The following is an 18,551-nucleotide window of genomic DNA, read 5'->3' as shown; positions in this document are numbered from 1 at the left end:
AGAGAGAGAGGGAGACACAGAATCCGAAACAGGCTCCAGGCTCTGAGCCATCAGCCCAGAGCCTGATGCGGGGCTCGAACTCACGGACCGCAAGATCGTGACCTGGCTGAAGTCGGACGCTTAACCGACTGCGCCACCCAGGCGCCCCCACATTTTTAATTCTTAAAGGAATTAGTAGTTGAGGGGTCTGCAGAATAACTGGGATGTTAATGAAGGAAGTGCTAAGGTCATAATGTATAGGAAGGACTTTCATCCTTAACAATGTCCTCAAGGTGATTTCAGTTTACAGAGAGCTCCCAGACCAGGTTCGCCTATTGTGCTGTGTGGCTCTGCCTGTGAACATCTAGTTCATTTTCATGAAAACTTTCCTTTGCATCCTTGGGATAGACATATTTGTATCTTTGACTGAGTGTCTTTTTGTGATGAGGAAATGTTCTGACCTGGTTCCAGCAGGTGCCACTGTTGCTGGGTTTCTCTGCCTTGAGTGACTGTGTTTATTCCCCTGCAGCACTGCAATGGCCAAAGATGAACGGGTGAACCTGCTGTCCTTCACCGGGAGCACACAGGTGGGAAAACAGGTGGCCCTTATGGTGCAGGAGAGATTTGGTAAGTGTTGCCTTTTAATGAGGATTGCAGTTCCATCAGGGATGGATATGAAATCTAAAAGTTGGGTTTTTCCTCCCTGATCCCTTCTGAAGGGACAACAGCCATGTTTATTTGAATATCCAGGTAACAGAGGGATACAGCTATTAATGGGGAGATTGCAAATTTAATAGCATAATTTTCAGAAGGATTTCATTTTCCCCGTAAATTACCATAGTGAAATCCTATCAAATACATTTCTTTATTTCTATCAGAAGTGTTTGGCAAATTAAAAACAGAAAATTCACGCTCCAAGCAGGACCAGGGAGTACAGGACCTAGAATAAGTATGGAACGGAAGACTTAAATCTGTTCTTACTTACATTTTATGTATATATGACTGAAAAGGGTTTTATACACACAGCCTTGTATGCTTTATGGCTCATTAAGGCAGTTTTATTATTTATTTATTTATTTGTTAAAAAGATTTAATTTTTTAAAGTAATCTCTACCCACAGTGTGGGGCTTGAACTCAAAACCCCAAGATCAAGAGTCCCATGCTCTACCAAACTGAGCCAGCCAGGTGCCCCCACAGGCATTGGTTTTCATTTCGTTTCATTTCGTTTCGTTTCGTTTCGTTTCATTTCATTGTGTGCTTATGTATTTATTTATTTATTTAAAATTCATGCATTTATTTTGAGAAAGAGGAAGAGAATTCCAAGCAGGCTCTATGCTGTCAGCCCAGAGCCCAACACGGAGCTTGATCCCACCAACTGTGAGATAAGACCTGAGCTGAAATCCACAGTCTAACACTTAACTGAGCCCCCAGGTGCCTGCCAAAGGCATTGCTTTTTTTTTTTTTTTTTTAATTTTTTTTTCAACGTTTATTTATTTTTGGGACAGAGAGAGACAGAGCATGAACAGGGAAGGGGCAGAGAGAGAGGGAGACACAGAATCGGAAATAGGCTCCAGGCTCTGAGCCATCAGCCCAGAGCCCGACGCGGGGATCGAACCCACAGACCGCGAGATCGTGACCTGGCTGAAGTCGGACGCTTAACCGACTGCGCCATCCAGGCGCCCCAAAGGCATTGCTTTTAAACAGCAAGTTTACAAACCAGTAGAGCTAATAACTAAGGTCAGCAAGGTTACAGGATACAAGATACAATACAAAGATCACTTGCATTCCTTTACTTTGGCCATAAGCATTCTCAAAATGAAATTCTGAAGACATTGACACCAGTGTCAAAAAGAATAAAATACTTAAGAATAAATTCAACAGGGGCCCCTGGCTGTCTCAGTTAGTAGAGCATGCAACTCTTGATCTCAGGGTTGTGGGTTCAGGCCCCACGTTGGACGTGATTACTTAAAAATAAAATCTTTAAAAAATAATAAATACAACAAAGGAAGTTGGAGTCTTTCACACAGGAATTACTACAGAGTATCATTGAAAGTAATTAAAGAACACCTAAGTCAATGTAAAGACATCCCATTTTTACTGTTTGGGAAACTTAGTATTATTGTAGCCTAAGATCAATACTGTCCAAGTAATCTACAGATTGATTGCAATCCCTTTCCAAATGTCAGCTGGCTTCTTTGCAGAATTGACAGGCTGATCCTAAAATTCAGATGAAATGCAAAGGACCCCAAGCAGCCAAACAGTCTTGAAAAAGACCAAAGGGGGACCCTTATGTCCTAATACTGCAACTTACTCTAAAAAATTCAGTATAAAAAATTCAAGACTATATACTGGCATCAGGATAGACATAAAAATGAGTGGAATAACAGTCCAGAAATAAACCCTTCGAGTTACGGTTAACTGATTTTTTTTTTTTTTTAATTTTTTTTTTTCAACGTTTATTTATTTTTGGGATAGAGAGAGACAGAGCATGAACGGGGGAGGGGCAGAGAGAGAGGGAGACACAGAATGGGAAACAGGCTCCAGGCTCTGAGCCATCAGCCCAGAGCCTGACGCGGGGCTCGAACTCACGGACCGCGAGATCGTGACCTGGCTGAAGTCGGACGCTTAACCGACTGTGCCACCCAGGCGCCCCCGGTTAACTGATTTCAATGGAGGGAAAAACTAGTCTTTTTAACAAATGGTGCTGGGACAACTAGATATCCAAGTTATGTACATATGAAAGACCCCACCTTTCCTGTACACAAAAATTAACTCCTAATGTATCAAAGACCTGAATGTGCGAGCCAGAACTACCAAACTCTTAGAAGAAAACATAGGAATAGCTTTTTGTGGCCTTGGATTAGGCAATGGTTTCTAGGATATGACCCTTAAAACATAACCAACATGAGATAGACTTCATCAAAAATAAAACTTTCGTGCTTCAGGGGCGCCTGGGTGGCTCAGTCGGTTGAGCAACCGACTTCAGCTCAGGTCATGATCTCACAGTTTGTGAGTTTGAGCCCCGTGTCGGGCTCTGTGCTGACAGCTCAGAGTCTGGACCTTGCTTCTGATTCTGTGTCTCCCTCTCTCTCTGCCCCTCCACCACTCATGCTGTGTCTCTCTGTGTCTCAAAAATAAATAAACATTAAAAAATTAAAAAAATAAAAAAAACTTTCATGCTTCAAAGGGTACTATCAAAAAGATGGACAGAACAACCTACGGAATGGGAGAAGGCATTTGCAAATCCTTTATCTGATAACATGTTGGTATCTAGAATAAATAAAGGACTCTTAAAATTCAGCAATATGAAACACAATCCAGGGGTGCCTGAGTGGTTAGTCGGCTAAGCCTCTGATTCTTGATTTCGGCTCAGGTCATGATCTCAGGGTTTGTGAGTTCGAGCCCAAATCGGGCTTCTCGAAGACAGCGCAGAGCCTTCTTGAGATTCTCTGTGTCCCTCTCTCTCTCTGCCCCTCCCCCATCTCAGAAATAAATAATAAACATTAAAAAAAATTAACCAATATATCCAACACTAGAGCAGTAGCTAAGTAAAATTTAGTCTGTCATGGTGAAGTACTATGCAGTGATTTTCTTAAAATAGCTCTTAACAACTTAGGTACATGTGTAAGAGCAAATTAGTTTGTACAATCTCAAGTAAATAGAAATGAACATTGAAGAGATTTGAAGGCCCTATACCAAATTATGAGGAGAGATTTTATTATGCTTACGAGCCATGACTTTTTCCCTGTTTGATACTTTCTGATTAAAACATTTTTTCCTGCAGTGAGCACATAGTTTTTTTAAAGTTTCTTTAGTTTGAGAGAGAGTGAGAGTGAGAGAGTGAGCCAGCATGAGCAGGGTAGGGTCAGAGACAGAGGAAGAGAGAATCTCAAGCAGGCTCCACACTACCAGTGCAGACCCCGATGTGGGGCTTGATGCTATGAACTGTGAGATCATGACCTGAGCCAAAATCAAGAGTCAGATGCATAACTGACTGAGCCATCTGAGCACATAATTTTTTAACTTCTTTTATTGTGGTAAAAAAGTGTGTGTGTGTGTGTGTGTGTATGTGTGGAAAAACATGTATATATATTTTGTATTATATATATAATATAAAATGTATCATTTTAACCATTTTAAGTGTATACTTCTGTGGCATTAAGTACATGTTCATTGTTGTGTAACGATCACCATCATCCATCTCCAGACCTTTTTTGTTTTCCCAACATCATCCCCATTAAAAACCACCTCCGTATTTCTGCCTTCTTCCAGCCCTTGGCAACCATCATTCTCCTTTCTTTCTTTTCTGGATTTGACTCTTCTAAGAACCTCCTATAAGTAGAATCACCACCCAATATTTGTCCTTTTGTGACTGGCTTACTTCACATAGCATGTCTTAAAGGTCACAACGTGTGTCAGAATTTTCTTCCTTTTTAGGGTGGAAGGTTATTCTCTTGTATGTATTTACCACATTTGGTTGATTCATTCATTCATTTAAAAAAATTTTTTTTTAATGTTTATTTCTTTTTGAGGGAGAGAGAGACAGAGCGTGAGCAGGGGGAGGGGCAGACAGAGAGGGAGACACAGAATCCAAAGCAGGCTCCAGGCTCCGAACCGTCGGCACAAGTCTGATGTGGGGCTCAAACTCACAAACCATAAGATGATGACCTGAGCTGAAGTTGGACGCTTAACCGACCGAGCCACGCAGGTGCCCTGATTCGGGCATTTATTGATAGACACTTGGGCTGCTGCTACCTTGCAGCTCCTGTTTTTTGTTTTTATTTTTGTCTCCACCTTGTGGCTGTTACGAACAGCGCAGCTCTGAGCATAGGTCTGCTCTTACCTGTTCACGTTCCTGTTTTCACTTCTATTGGTTAGGTACCCAGAAGTGGATTGATAGGCATATGGTAATCCTGTGATTCATTTCTTGGAAAGTTACACAGTCTTCCACAATGACTGCTCCGTTTTACACTAAATGTTTGTGGAGTTGGGGAGGGGATATAATTTCACATTTAGAGAAAAGTTACATGACTAACACAAGAAATTCCTGTATACCCTTGAACAAAATTCACCCACTACTTACTTGTTTCCCCATTTGTTTTATCACTTTCTTTCTCTCCGGCAGCACGCACACACATAAACTGTGGGTGCGTGTTGTTTTTTAACCTTTGGGGAAAGGTGAAGACATTGTGTTTCTTCACCAAGTATTTTGGTGTATTTCTTAAGAAGGACACTGTGCCATATAACTATGTATGATAAGGTTATTAAAATCAAGAAATTTGACATCAATGCAATCCTTATGATAGAGTTTAAAAAAATTTTTTTTCACGTTTTTTATTTTTGAGAGAGAGTGAGCAAGTGGGTGAGGGGCTGAGAGGGAGGGAGGGAATCCATAGCGGTTCCTCCCTGAAAGTGGAGCGTCCGACGTGGGGCTCAAACTCACGAACCGTGAAACCATGACCTTAGCTGACGTCAGACGTTAACCGACTGAGCCATCCACGTGCCCCCTTATGCTACAGTTTAAACCAGAAAATAAACTGGGGTGCCTGGGTGGCTCAGTCTGTTAAGTGTCCGACTCTTGGTTTTGGCTCAGGTCATGATCTTGTGTTTCATGAGATTGAGCCCCGCGCCAGGCTCTGTGCTGACATCACGGAGCCTGCTTGGGATGCTCTCTCTCCCTCTCTGTCTTTCTGCCCTTCCCCTTCTCTCTCTCTCTCTCTGTCTCTCAAAATAAATAAATAAACTTAAAAAAAAAAAGAAAACACAGTTGAGATAGGCTGTGATTTGAGGCCATCTTTCAGTGTGCGCTAAGTACTGAAATGGGCATTAACGTGTGTTTGTGTATTTTTACAGGGAGAAGTTTGTTAGAACTTGGAGGAAACAATGCCATCATTGGTAAGGCCGCCCTTTGTTTGCTGTTGAGAATAGCTTCGGTAGCCATGGTGACCATACAGAATTTGGGTGGACACTCTTTATTCCCTCCTCTGTTGTGTGCGTCTAAGACCTAATTTTAGGTTTCAGAGTTTCACTTGTGAGATACGACACAAAGGTTTGAAGGCAGAGATAACTAGAAAGGACAGGTGTTCATGCTGGGAAATGTTACCTGGGGCTTCGAGCCTGTGTCTGAGCCTTTGTAGCTTGGCATGATTTCTTGTTTTTCCTTCTGCTTTCTGAAAACTGGCCACATGTTTCTCTAAAGTAAGTAACTTTTACATGACTTGTTGATTCCTTTATATATTAAAAAATTAGTTTGTCTATAGTAAGATCTTGGTTGAGTGCTTTTTTATTGGGAAGGATCACTTCCTTAAAGCATTTTATCACCTAACCCATAGGCTTGGAGTTTACCCACTTCTCATTTTCAGTTGTCGGGCACAAAATAGGTTATCAGGCTTTTGTGGATAATGCACATCGATGGATTGAGATTTAATAGAAGCATGGATTTTGTGATAAGAAGGCAAAACCTGGTAATTTGTATATTGCCATTGTTACCATGTGTAGATGCCTATATTGTTGTGGTGAACACCAGAAGTTTAAAAAGCATGTGGCGATGGGTTTGTTCGGGTTGGACTTCTAATCTAGAGAGTGTTCATTTGCAAATAGTTAGCATTTAGTGAGCCCTGGGTAGTTGCAGGGACTGTGCTCAGCTGTTTCATACATATGAGTTTATTTCCTTTAATCCCCACAAAAATCCTGTCAGGTGCCTACCATTATTATCTCCTCTGACAACTGTACTGAGGTAAAGACCATAGAGCTCGTTATTCTGCTCTTAATGGAGGCTTCGTGGTGTGAACATGCTTACATCACTGGGGTAATGCTGACACTGTCTTCCTGAGCTTTCTGGTGGCATCATCTGGTCGACCGGTTAGCCCGTCTACATCGCGACACTGACAGGTGTGTGTTTTGTTTCTCCAAGCTTTTGAGGATGCAGACCTCAGCTTGGTCGTTCCGTCGGCTCTCTTCGCAGCCGTGGGGACAGCGGGCCAGAGATGTACCACTGCGCGGCGCCTGGTGAGTGTGTCGGCGTTGGGCGTGTGACGTTGTCTTCACACCCCACTTGGTTACACGTTGCGCTGTTAGGAAGTGGTGTACAAGTATTGCTGGAAAAATGTGTTCCCGTAGACAGAACACATCTGTGGCCCTGATACACTCTTGTGTGCTCAAGGCTGATCAACCAGGGATTGTGCCCAAGCTACAAGTGGTAGAGCTGGACTGGGGACAGAGACCTCGAACAATATGGACAAAGTCCAATGTCACTTGTAGAATAAAATCAGCTGTAAGTTTGAAGAATTCGAAAATTTTTCGATAAAGGATATAGAGCTTTGGCTTCGTTATAAAAACACTTCAGTAAAACATGAAGATACTAATTTGGGGCCATAAGTCTGGTCTTACATTTCTAGACTTGATGTGACATGGTTTATTGAAAAGCAAATGTGGGTTGTCTCTGGATGAATGTATAGTCTGTGCACACATATATAGGACACATTATTATTAAGTGCACAGAGGGAGATGTGATTTAGCATCAGCGTATGGGGTTTGGGAAGTTTAATGTCTGTACTTATATTTGAGCTGGATTTCGGTTTTGTGTGGGGTATCAGCCTGATTTTCATGAGTCTCATGGTCCTGAAAACTCAGTACTACAACCAAGCAAGTTTTGATTAGGTACAAAGTGTGGCTACATTCGACATTTAAAAAATTATTATTGTTGAGTTTTCCTCTTGTAATTAAAAACTTCAAACAGTTGTACATTTAAATTACAGAGGAATTGGCTTTGTGTTTTTACTCTTAGCCTCAATATGAACCAATTCTTTATAAGGTTAACATAATCTAAATTAGAATAAAACGGGTCTGGAAATTAAGCCTACTTTTTCTGTAACTTTTCATACTCATTTTTTCTCTGTATTTTATAACAGTTGGAGGTCTGTCTTTCCTTTGTTTTTCTATAGTTCTCCAAAAACATCTGAGATATGATATTCATAGAATGTTTACAATTTGTTGAATTTACTTTAGACATTTATTACACTAATGCTAAGAAGGAAACAGGTCATCCAAAAGATTATAATTTTAATGATATGGTGAAATGTGAAATGACATGGAAGTCAAGCCTTCGTATATTCAGCTAAGTTTTACTTTTCCTTTGTGTCTTGGAGCAAGTGTACAAGTCCATGCTTTACATTTAGTGTTAAACATTAAAGGATGCTATTAGTCACTGCCCAGATTGGTTTTCATAGGGACAGTGATGTGTAGAAAAACCCATTCCAGTACTGTGCACCTCTCCATGACTGCCAATCCATTTGCTACATGAAAACCGACCCAGACAATGGATGGCTGGACCAGTTCACCTCTGTCAGTGGGAACATAGCTTGGAGCTCACATCCTACCTAGTGTGAGTCCAAAGGCGGTCCTCCTGGTTGAGTCCTCCCTCTAGAGACCTAATCTGCCGAGAGCATGCTATTACACAACAGCCATACCAAGGCAGACCAAACAAACAGCTGTCAATATGTGTTCACCACAACTGGGACAGATACCCTTGAGGTTCTCTGGTAATTAAGATGTTGAATGCTTTAGAGTAAAAACAGGCATAATTGCTGTGTGAAGCTTGGCCAGGCAGGTCCTTAGAAACTTGGTAAAGACAAGGCTTATGATTTCTTTTTAACATCTACCAGGTGGAAATTTATTATCTTAATGTAGTTATTAAAAGTAGGAATGAAATAATTAAAGAACGTATACTTCTGTTTGCTTTTGTTTTCAGAGATCACATTGTCTAAGAACTAGTATGAACTATAAATTATAAATTAGTACTATTAATAAAAATCGCACATTGTTGACAAATTTATGGGTTTATTTGAATCTTCCCTTGAATGTTTCTTTTATCGCTTAGTTTTTACATGAGAGCATCCATGATGAAGTTGTAAATAGACTGAAAAAGGCCTATGCACAGATCCGTGTGGGGAACCCTTGGGACTGTGAGTATCTGGTTGATTTCAAAGGTATTCCTTTTTGACAGTTGGTGGTACCAGTGTTTGTATCTCAGACTTTTTGTTTTTTCTTTTCTGAGAGGCCTGAGGGCATATGAAGCAGGTTATCGGGCACGTGGGGCATCAAGTCTGCTCCTAGCTTAGGATCCTGGGTGCTTGATGTAAGCTGGTGGGTGAGTCTCAAGAGATGTTCAAATGGGATGACTTTGACGAGCTTCTTCTCTCTGCACTCTTTTTAAAAAAAATTTTTTTTTCTTTTATTAGCATTTATTTAGTTTTTGAGAGTCGGAGAGAGACAGAGTGTGAGCAGGGGAGGTGCAGAGAGAGGGAGACAAAGAATCAGAAGCCAGCTCCAGGCTCCAAGCCGTCAGCACAGAGCCAGATGTGGGACTCGAACCCCCGAACTGTGAGATCATGACCTGACCCAAAGTCAGTCGCCCAACCGACTGAGCCACCCAGGCGCCCCTCTCTGCACTCTTATGACCTTTGTGCAAGCCACCACCATTCTCATGGAAGGCTGCAAGAGTGTCCCCTCCCTGACCTGCCTGCTTCCACTTCTGCCTTCCAGAGAAGCCAGAATGGTTTTTTTAAACATGTAACTAGATGAAATAATTCATTTTCCTGCTTCATACACTCCAGTGACTTCTAATGGCTCTTCAGCTGAAACCTGGATCCCTTCCAAGTCTCTCTGGATCAGGCTCACAGTCTCTCATGACGTGACCTCTGCTTCCTCCCCTGCCCACCCCCTGACTGGCTGTGTACCATTTCCTCCCTTGCTCCCTGAGCTCCAGCTCTCCCATCTTTCTTGTAGAGCTCCCAGTGTCCACGCTCCGTTCTGCTGCTCTTTACGCTGGAATCCTCTTCAGCCCGCTTTTCCCGTGACTGGTGCTCTAAGATTCCCCTGAGGCCTCCCTAGATCTCCCTTCTTCCTCTGTCCCCTGGCCACTTTTAATGGTCTGGATTCCAGCAGCCATATAGGGCTGCATCTGTTATTCCCTGTTCCGTTCCACACCAGTTCCTGAGCCTGTGAACTTCTTAGAGCATGATCTCATGGTCATGAATAAACGGATCATATATTTTAAGTGCGGCGCTCTGATTAATTGGTAGCCATTCCTTTAACCCAGGGATTGACAGATTTCACTACCTGCTTATGTAGAGAAACTTTAAGCAGGACACAGTCCCACCCCCTGGTTTAAGTGTCTGCAGTGACTACTGTGGCAGAGACAGCCTGTGTCATGCAGAACGTTGACTATTTCCTGTCTAGCCTTTTACCAGAAGAGTTTGCTGACTCCTTGTCTACACTGAGAGGCTGTCTGAAGGGGTGGGGCTGTTCACTGGGTAAAGGTTTTCTAACAGTAATGATGCCTTTTGGGGTGAAATGACACACATTCCTTTTTCTCTGCAGCTAATGTCCTCTACGGGCCACTCCACACCAAACAGTCAGTGAGCATGTTTCTTGGAGCAGTGGAGGAAGCAAAGAAAGAAGGTGGCAGTGTGGTCTATGGTGGCAAGGTAATGACAGCCCAGCTCAGTAGTGACAGATGTTTGCTTCCTTTCCTTTCAGCTTGAGCAGGGCTCTGGGCAGATGGCGAAGGGTCCCCCAACTACTGACTTTGCCTTCTCCATCTTTTCATAAGGGGGAAATGGGTGTTTCAATGAGTGACAACATAAAATGCATGGAACACTTCTGGAAGGACACACAAGAAACTCCGAGTCGTGATGGCTGTTGAATTGAGACCCTGGGAATTTGTATGGAAGGGAGACCTTTCCATGGGACAGTACAAGACTTTGTATTCAGAGCATTCAGAATCTGTATTTAGTGGTTACTTTTAAAAGTCAGTTAAGGCAGGAAATCAAAGGATATGAAGCAGTTTCGCTCTAGATCTCTTGGCTGCAAGCGTTTCCACCACAAACGTTACTGTTGGATAACCAATCGGTTATAAGGCAATTTGGTATAAAGGCAACAAAAATAACTGACCATTGGTTGGGCAGTGTGTTGGTCTAGTCACTGGGTTGACTCCGGGGTTTCTTTTTTCCATTGATGGTGTACTCCCATTTTTGTATCACATAAATCTTAGCCCTGATGATGGTCACTGTAGTGGTGCCAAGTTCTGAACTCACATTTCCCATGAACTTTGAACTTTGCATTTCCCATAGAGCTTTGAAACGTCTGTCAGGGGACACGCAGCGACATGTGTAGAACAACAAACACAGGGTAGAAGGTTTTCATAGCACAATACAAAGCTCTGTCAAAAATATGTATCCTAGTATTGGGGAACTGATACCTCTGTTTTTTTTTTTAATGTTTATTTTTGTTAGAGACACCTGGGTGGCTCAGGTCATGATCTCACGGTTTGTGGGTTTGAGCCCCGTGTCAGGCTCTGTGCTGACAGCTCGGAGCCTTGGAGCCTCCTTTTGATTCTGTGTCTCCCTCTCTCTCTGCCCCTCCCCCACTCACGCTTTGGCTCTCTTGCTCACTTGCTCTCTCTCAATAAATAAAACATTTAAAAACATAAAAAATAAAGTTTTTTTGTTAATGTTTATTTTTGAGAGAGAGCAAGTAAGTCACATGTGGGAGTGAGGAAGGACAGAGAGAGGAAGACAGAGGATCTGAAGTAGGCTCCACACTGACAGCAGAGAGCCCGATGCAGGGCTTGAACTCATGAATCATGAGTTCACAACCTGAGCTGAAGCCAGACACTTAACCGACTGAACCACCAAGGCACCCCATTAAATGTTTGCTTATTTTCGAGAGAGAGAGAGAGAGAGAGAGAGAGAGAGAGTCAGAGTGCAAGCTGGGGAGGGGCAGAGAGAGAAGGGGACAGAGGATCAGAAGCGGGCCCTGCTGACAGCAGAGCACGCACACACACACACACACACACACACACACACACACACACACACGCCTTGTTAAATAGAAGTGTGTTTGTATATTTGTGTATTTTTTGTTACTCGTGTTACCTTTTTTTCTTTGGGTAACATGTACGTAAGTTATGTAATGCAATGTGTTACAGTAGTAGATACTGCTGCCATGCATGGGATTGGGAGTTGATACAGTTGACTCTTGGAAAACACACAGCTCAAAGAATAACACAAACCCAGTGGAGACTAGACCACCCAACCATGGGCATCAAGAGTATTTTACAGAAGGAATGCAAGCATTAGTTAAGTGGACATGAACTGGTAATTTGGTTCCATGGAGGTTGGTTAGGAGAGTGTCTACAGTATACTCTTGGGGCTTTTGATTTTTGTACAGTATGTATTGGTTTGCTAGGGCAGACTGGGTCATTTAAATGACAGAAATTGACACAGTTGTGGGGCTGAGTCTAAAATCAAGGTCCTGGCAGAGTTTCTGCTGAGGCCTGTGTTCTTGGCATGCAGACGGCCACCATATTGGTGTGCGCACATGGCTTTTCCTTTGTGTTTCTGGTATCTCTTCCTCTTGTAGGGATGTCAGTTCTGGCTGATTAGGGCCCCTCACATGTGACCTCATTTGAACTTTAATTACTTCCGTAAAGATTCTGTTTCCAGGGGTGCCTGGGTGGCTCAGGCAGTTAAGCGTTGGACTTCGGCTCAGGTCATGATCTTGCAGTTTGTGGGAATGAGCCCTGTGTCAGGCTCTGTGCTGACAGCTCAGATCCTGGAGCCTGCTTTGGATTCTTTGTCTTCCTCCCCACTCATGTGCGCGCACGTGCTTTCTCTCTCTCTCTTTCTCAGAAAAAACATTCAAAAATGAATAAATAGATGTTCTGTCTCCAAATTCAGTCACACTGTACCGGTTAAAGCTTCAGTATAGGAATTTGGGGATGGGGGACACAGTACTGTCTTTATTTATTTATTTATTTATTTATTTATTGTAATTTTTTTGAATGTTTATTCATTTATTTTGAGAGAGAGAGGGAGAGAGAATCCCAAGCAGGTTTCATGCTGTCAGCATAGAACCCAATGTGGGGCTCGAACCCACAAACTGTGAGGTCATGATCTGAGCTGAAATCAAGGGTCAGACATTTAAATACCTGAGCCACCCAGGCGCCCCTCACATTACAGTCTTAAAACACAGACGGTTTAGATGACATATTTTTACATTGTGTAAGGTTTTTTTTTTTTTTAATATTTTTTTTTTTTTAACGTTTATTTATTTTTGGGACAGAGAGACAGAGCATGAACGGGGGAGGGGCAGAGAGAGAGGGAAACACAGAATCGGAAACAGGCTCCAGGCTCTGAGTCTTCAGCCCAGAGCCCAACGCGGGGCTCGAACTCACGGACCGTGAGATCGTGACCTGAGCTGAAGTCGGACGCCCAACCGACTGAGCCACCCAGGCGCCCCAACATTGTGTAAGTTTTTTAAAAAGCCACCTGTAACAGTGGTGTTTCAGTGTAACCTCATCCTTTTTTTTTCTATTTTTATCTGACTGACTAACTTAGGAGCGATAGGAGGCAGAGAACGTTTTCATTCGTGATGACGTTATTTTTTGGAAATAATTCACCTGTAGATGGTGTTTGTTTTTTTTAATTTTCCTCCACAAGTACGGCAAAGGTTGTATCTGATGACCCAAAGTAGCAGAAAACAAAATGCTTTCATTCTTGTGATTTTACTTCTCTACTGAAGGTTATGGATCGCCCTGGAAATTATGTAGAACCAACCATTGTGACAGGTCTGGCCCATGATGCATCCATTGCCCACACAGAAACGTTTGCTCCGATCCTTTATGTCTTTAAATTCAAGGTAAAAATGGGTTCTGTTTGCTTTTTCTCTAGTTTAATGTTGAAAAAACAAATGAGAAGAGTAAAGAAAATGAAAGAATGTGAAATTTTACTCTGTTAGCTTATAGGGAGGTTTTAGGTAGTAACTCTGCAAGAAAAATTGCCTGTGGGGAATAAAAGAGAGGCACCTATGTCCTTCTCGGCTGAGGTTAGACAAAAACTGACTGCCACCCCTCCCAGGTCCACTCTCTGCAATCTCAGGAGATTGAATCAAGATTGGAATGTGCCGTAATTAACAGTTAAAAAATAATGAGAATTGTGTCTTTTTACAGTTATATGATTGATGTTTAAAACACTTAAATAGTTTATCACTGGTTTACATGATGTCACTAGAGGTATAATTTCATGTTTTATAGTGTGTGTGTGACTAAATTCTTGAGCAAATTATTTAGTGTCTCTTGCCTAATCTTTAAACCGTGGATAATATAAGACCTGTATCATCGGATGAGGATTAAATAACTAAGTGTACTGTAAGCAGTTAGATCTGTGGGTTGTGCATAATTGGAGCTCTGTAAATTAATTCTTACATAGTAGCTTGAATGGAAGCATGTACTCCTTTGTTTCTCAGAGTACAATTAAGGGAAAAACACACAAAGCTGTGTATCAGAGAAATGGAATTAGTAGGTTAATCTTTAGTTTACTTTTGTGCCCTACAGTTATATGTCTTATGAATGTACCATTGTGAACTTGGACCTGAATTCTGTATCATTCCACTGTCTGTCCTTTTAGAGTGAAGAAGAAGTCTTTGCATGGAATAATGAAGTAAAACAGGGACTTTCAAGTAGCATCTTTACCAAGGATTTGGGCAGAATCTTCCGCTGGCTTGGGTATAACTTTGTCTATTTTGAAAACTTATGTAAGCCTAATTTGTCTCGTGATTGGACTTATAAAAAAGAAAGTGAAACCATCCTAGTTGAAATACATATTTGAGCATCTAGAGTCTTAGAGGTTTGGATTTTTTGTTTGTTGGGTTTCTTTTCTTTTTTTTTTTTTTTTTTTTTAATTTTTTAGTGTTTATTTATTTTTGAGAGAGAGAGACACAGAGCTTGAGCAGAGAAAGTGTAGAGAGAGAGGGAGACACAGAATTCAAAGCAGGCTCCAGGCTCTGGGCTGTCAACACAGAGTCCAATATGGGGCTTGAACCCATGGACTGGGAGATCATGACCTGAGCTGAAGTCGGCCGCTTAACCGACTGAGCCCCCCAGACGTCTGTTGTTTGTTTTGTTTCTTAATTTCCTAATGGGTTGCTCTCAACCATGCTTCCCTTTTTACACACAGACCGAAAGGATCAGACTGTGGCATTGTAAACGTCAATATCCCAACGAGTGGGGCCGAAATTGGAGGTGCATTTGGTATGTAAAGAATCCTTTTCCACGTTGGGGGCAGTATGTTAGATGTTGGCGTTGCCATAACAAAATACCATGGACTGGGTGCCTTAAACAACAGAAATTTATTTTCTCACAGTTTTGAAGGCTGTGATTCCAGCCAAGGTCAAGGTTTCGGCAATGTTGTTTTCTCCTGAAGCCTCTTTCCTGGCTTGTGGTCCTTATATGGCTTTTTCTCTGTGGAAGCACATGTATCACTGCTGTCTCCTCCTTTTTTCTGAGGACACCAGTCCTGTTGTTTTAGGTGCCCACCTTTATGATTTCATGGGTTTTTTTCCTTATGACTTCATTTAACCTTAATTACCTCCTTAAAGGTTCTCTTGTCAAACACAGCCACATTCTAAGTATTGGAAGTTCCGTCTTCCAGCTTGGGAATTTGGGGTGGGGACACAATCAAGAGAGCACAAGAAAAGCAGTGGTAGCTTTTAGAAAAGTTTGACTAAGAAACTGGAATAATAGAACTTGGTAACAACCTGGTCTTACATGCTTGAGAGAGCTTATGTGTTATGTGCAGAGTTCTTGTCCACGGTCTGACTTTTTTCTCCAGTGCAGTATCCCATTAGAGCCAGGGCCCTTAACCTAAGATATGTGACCCCTTGAAATGGCATCTCTTTTGGGGGGAAATGGTCCATGACCCAGACAGCATTAAGAACCCTTGGCTTTAGGCATAAGCCAGCAAGTTTCACATGAAAAATTCTGGTTTTTAATAGCTAAGCAGTGTGCTAAGTGTCCAACATTATCTTTATTTTAGATAAAATACTAAATTGGTTTTTTCACCGGGTTCTACTTGTATTTTCTAAGTCTCGAGGTTTTTTGTTTGTTTTAATGTTTATTTATTTTGAGAAAGAGAATCCCAAGCATGCTCCATGCTGTCAGCACAGAGCCTGAGATGGGCTCGATCTCATGAACCTTGAGCTCATGATCTGAGTCGAGATCAAGAATCAGATGCTTAACCAACTGAGCCGCCCAGGTTCCCCTCCACAGTTAATTTTTAGATGGAAAAAGCTGTTCTCCCACTTTTCCTCCTTCATTACCAGAGGCAACTACTTTGAGATTATTACTGGGGGGAAAAAAAACAAACATAAATTTACCTTTGAATTTACTTCAATTAAAAAAAAAAGTTTTTATTTATTTTTAATCAATTTTTTTTTTTGATTGAGAGAGTGGGAGGGGGGAGGGGTAGAGAGAGAGGGAGAGAGAGGATCCAAAGCGTGTTGTGTACTGATAACAGCAAGTTCGACTTTGGGCTCGAACTCAACAACCTTGAGATCATGACCCGAGCTGAAGTCAGATGCTCAATCAACTGAGCCATCCAGATGCCCCTAATTTTTATTTATTTATTTTAAGCACTCTGTCCACCCATCTTGGAGCTTGAACTCTTGAACCTGAGATCCAGAGTCACATACTCTACCAGCTGACCCAGCCAGGGGTCAAAGTAGTGTTTTAACTGCTTACTTTTTCTCATTTTTAGACATTATGTGTTGACCCTCTGTTAGGATAGATGAACCTTCTTAACCCTCCTTCTCTGTGTGTGTGGTATGACATTATCATGCCAGGAGAGATTAAGGGGAGACCAGAGGAACCAACCAAGCTTCTAAGAGTGCTCTCTCTCTCAGAGTCAACACAGGATGTGCTTAATTCTTCCAGCAATGGATTGTGACAAAATACCTAAAATGTCATCTACCAGGAAAGTTCATTAGAGATTCAGCGCCCACAGCGTTTACTGGGGGCTGGTCATCTAGGCACCCTTTCCCTGGCATATACCAAAATTCCAGACTCCCTGAAGGAAAGCAGGTGTTTAACATAAACCCCGTTGTCTGAAAACAGGTGAGGCCCAGTGAGAGACACTTGTATCTTTTAGGGAAAGTTTTACAGTGTCGGGAAAGGTATAGCAGCCAGGTTCCCAGATGCAGCAAGATCACAAGCGTGCATTTCCTGTGTAGTTGGCAATAATGTTTCCTCAGATTTGTGACGTTGTTATCCATGGGCATTATGGTTTTTGGTATTGTGGTTGGAAAGCCCAGTCCACTTTGATTTCTGATCTCTTTTCTTTTTTTTCCCATATCAAAAAATTTGGGGTCTACTTTTTATGTCGGTGGAGATCACTGTAAAAAATTTTCTTGGCAGTGGGCCAGTGATGAGCATTAGAATATTGGGGCTCATTTTCAGTACTGGGGAGTTTTGACTAGTTTTGTTTTGGTAATGTTTCTTTGACAATTATTTTCCCTTCCTTTTTTTTTTTTTTTTTTAAAGATTTTATTTTTAAGTAATCTGTACAGCCAACGTGAGGCTTGAGTTTACAACCCCAAGATTAGGGGTCGCAAGCTTTACTGACTGAGTCAGCCAGGCACCCCAATTTTTCTCTTGCTAATTACTAGAACTATTACTTGAATACTAGCTCTTGAAGAATTGTCTAATTTTGTTATCTTTTTCCTCCTATTTTGCATCTTTTTGTTTTTATGGGTTTTTTTTTTCCATATGGGAGATACCCTCAGAATTTTTTTTTTTTTAAGATTTTTTTTTTTTTAAGTAATCTCTACATCCAGTGTGGGGCTTGAACATACCACCCCGAGATCACGAGTCTTATGCTCTTCTGACTGAGCCAGCCAGATGCCCCCTCAGATTTTTCTCTTAGCTCTTTTAACTATTTTCTTCTCTGTTTAGTATCTGTATAGTATTTAGTATCTATTACTAAATACAACATCAAGACTTAATGTCTTGTGATTTGATGGCACACTTTTACATAGTATCCTTTTCTTGTTTGGAATCATTAACTTCTTATAATCTAAGGATATTACCATAGCATTTAAAATATTATAAAAGCAGAGTATGTATATTATAGGTAATAATGTATAGCTAAGCATAAACGAGAAAATAAAATTTTATTTCTACTATCTAGAGGTTTCCCATTTTAACACATTGTCTCATGGTAAGGTTGGTTTTCTTTTGCTTCTTGGCAAATTTGTTTCCTCTTTATTCCTCCCCCCCCCCCCGCCCTCCTTCTAGTTCTTTCTTCCTGTTTATTTGGTTTATTTGATCTCTTTTTTGTTTGTAGAGGAGATACTCTGAGCTAAATGTAAACTCACTGGTTGGGTAGCTCTGGTCTTCTTTTGGTATCTTTCTGTGCTGCTGAGTAGGAGCCAGTAAAGACAAACTGCTCAAGAGATACAAGTTTCTTGTGTGTTTCTCTAGGAGGAGAAAAGCACACTGGGGGCGGCCGCGAGTCTGGTAGCGATGCCTGGAAACAGTACATGAGAAGATCCACTTGGTAAGACCAGGCTTTGGGAGGATGGGTTTGGGCTTCGAGCTGTTGGTTGGAATGCTCTTTTAAAATTAAAAGCTCTTCTACTTCCTGTTCTGTGCACAGCTTCACTTAATTTTGGTTTGCTTCACTTACTTTTGGTTTGTTCTTTCTTTCTTTCTTTCTTTCTTTCTTTCTTTCTTTCTT

At 41.6% G+C, this 18,551-nt stretch overlaps 1 protein-coding gene across 1 annotated transcript in view; it reads left to right on the top strand.

Annotated features, from left to right (window-relative positions):
• The window catches only part of ALDH7A1 (aldehyde dehydrogenase 7 family member A1), a 42,784-nt gene that overhangs the window by 21,516 nt on the left and 2,717 nt on the right, over positions 1 to 18,551 (top strand). Inside the window, exons 9-17 of the mRNA XM_040444355.1 lie at positions 509 to 606; positions 5,833 to 5,874; positions 6,893 to 6,987; positions 8,858 to 8,942; positions 10,360 to 10,466; positions 13,564 to 13,680; positions 14,448 to 14,545; positions 14,997 to 15,070; positions 18,296 to 18,371. Of these exons, the coding sequence (XP_040300289.1) occupies positions 509 to 606; positions 5,833 to 5,874; positions 6,893 to 6,987; positions 8,858 to 8,942; positions 10,360 to 10,466; positions 13,564 to 13,680; positions 14,448 to 14,545; positions 14,997 to 15,070; positions 18,296 to 18,371 (792 nt within the window). The remainder of the gene's footprint in view (positions 1 to 508; positions 607 to 5,832; positions 5,875 to 6,892; positions 6,988 to 8,857; positions 8,943 to 10,359; positions 10,467 to 13,563; positions 13,681 to 14,447; positions 14,546 to 14,996; positions 15,071 to 18,295; positions 18,372 to 18,551) is intronic.

Source organism: Herpailurus yagouaroundi, unplaced genomic scaffold (genome assembly GCF_014898765.1).
Source record: "Herpailurus yagouaroundi ecotype Mexico unplaced genomic scaffold, PumYag 192, whole genome shotgun sequence".
In the NCBI taxonomy this organism is placed as follows: Eukaryota; Metazoa; Chordata; class Mammalia; order Carnivora; family Felidae; genus Herpailurus; species Herpailurus yagouaroundi.
Note: the sequence above shows the minus strand (reverse complement) of the source record. Positions and strands in the feature narration are given on the sequence as shown.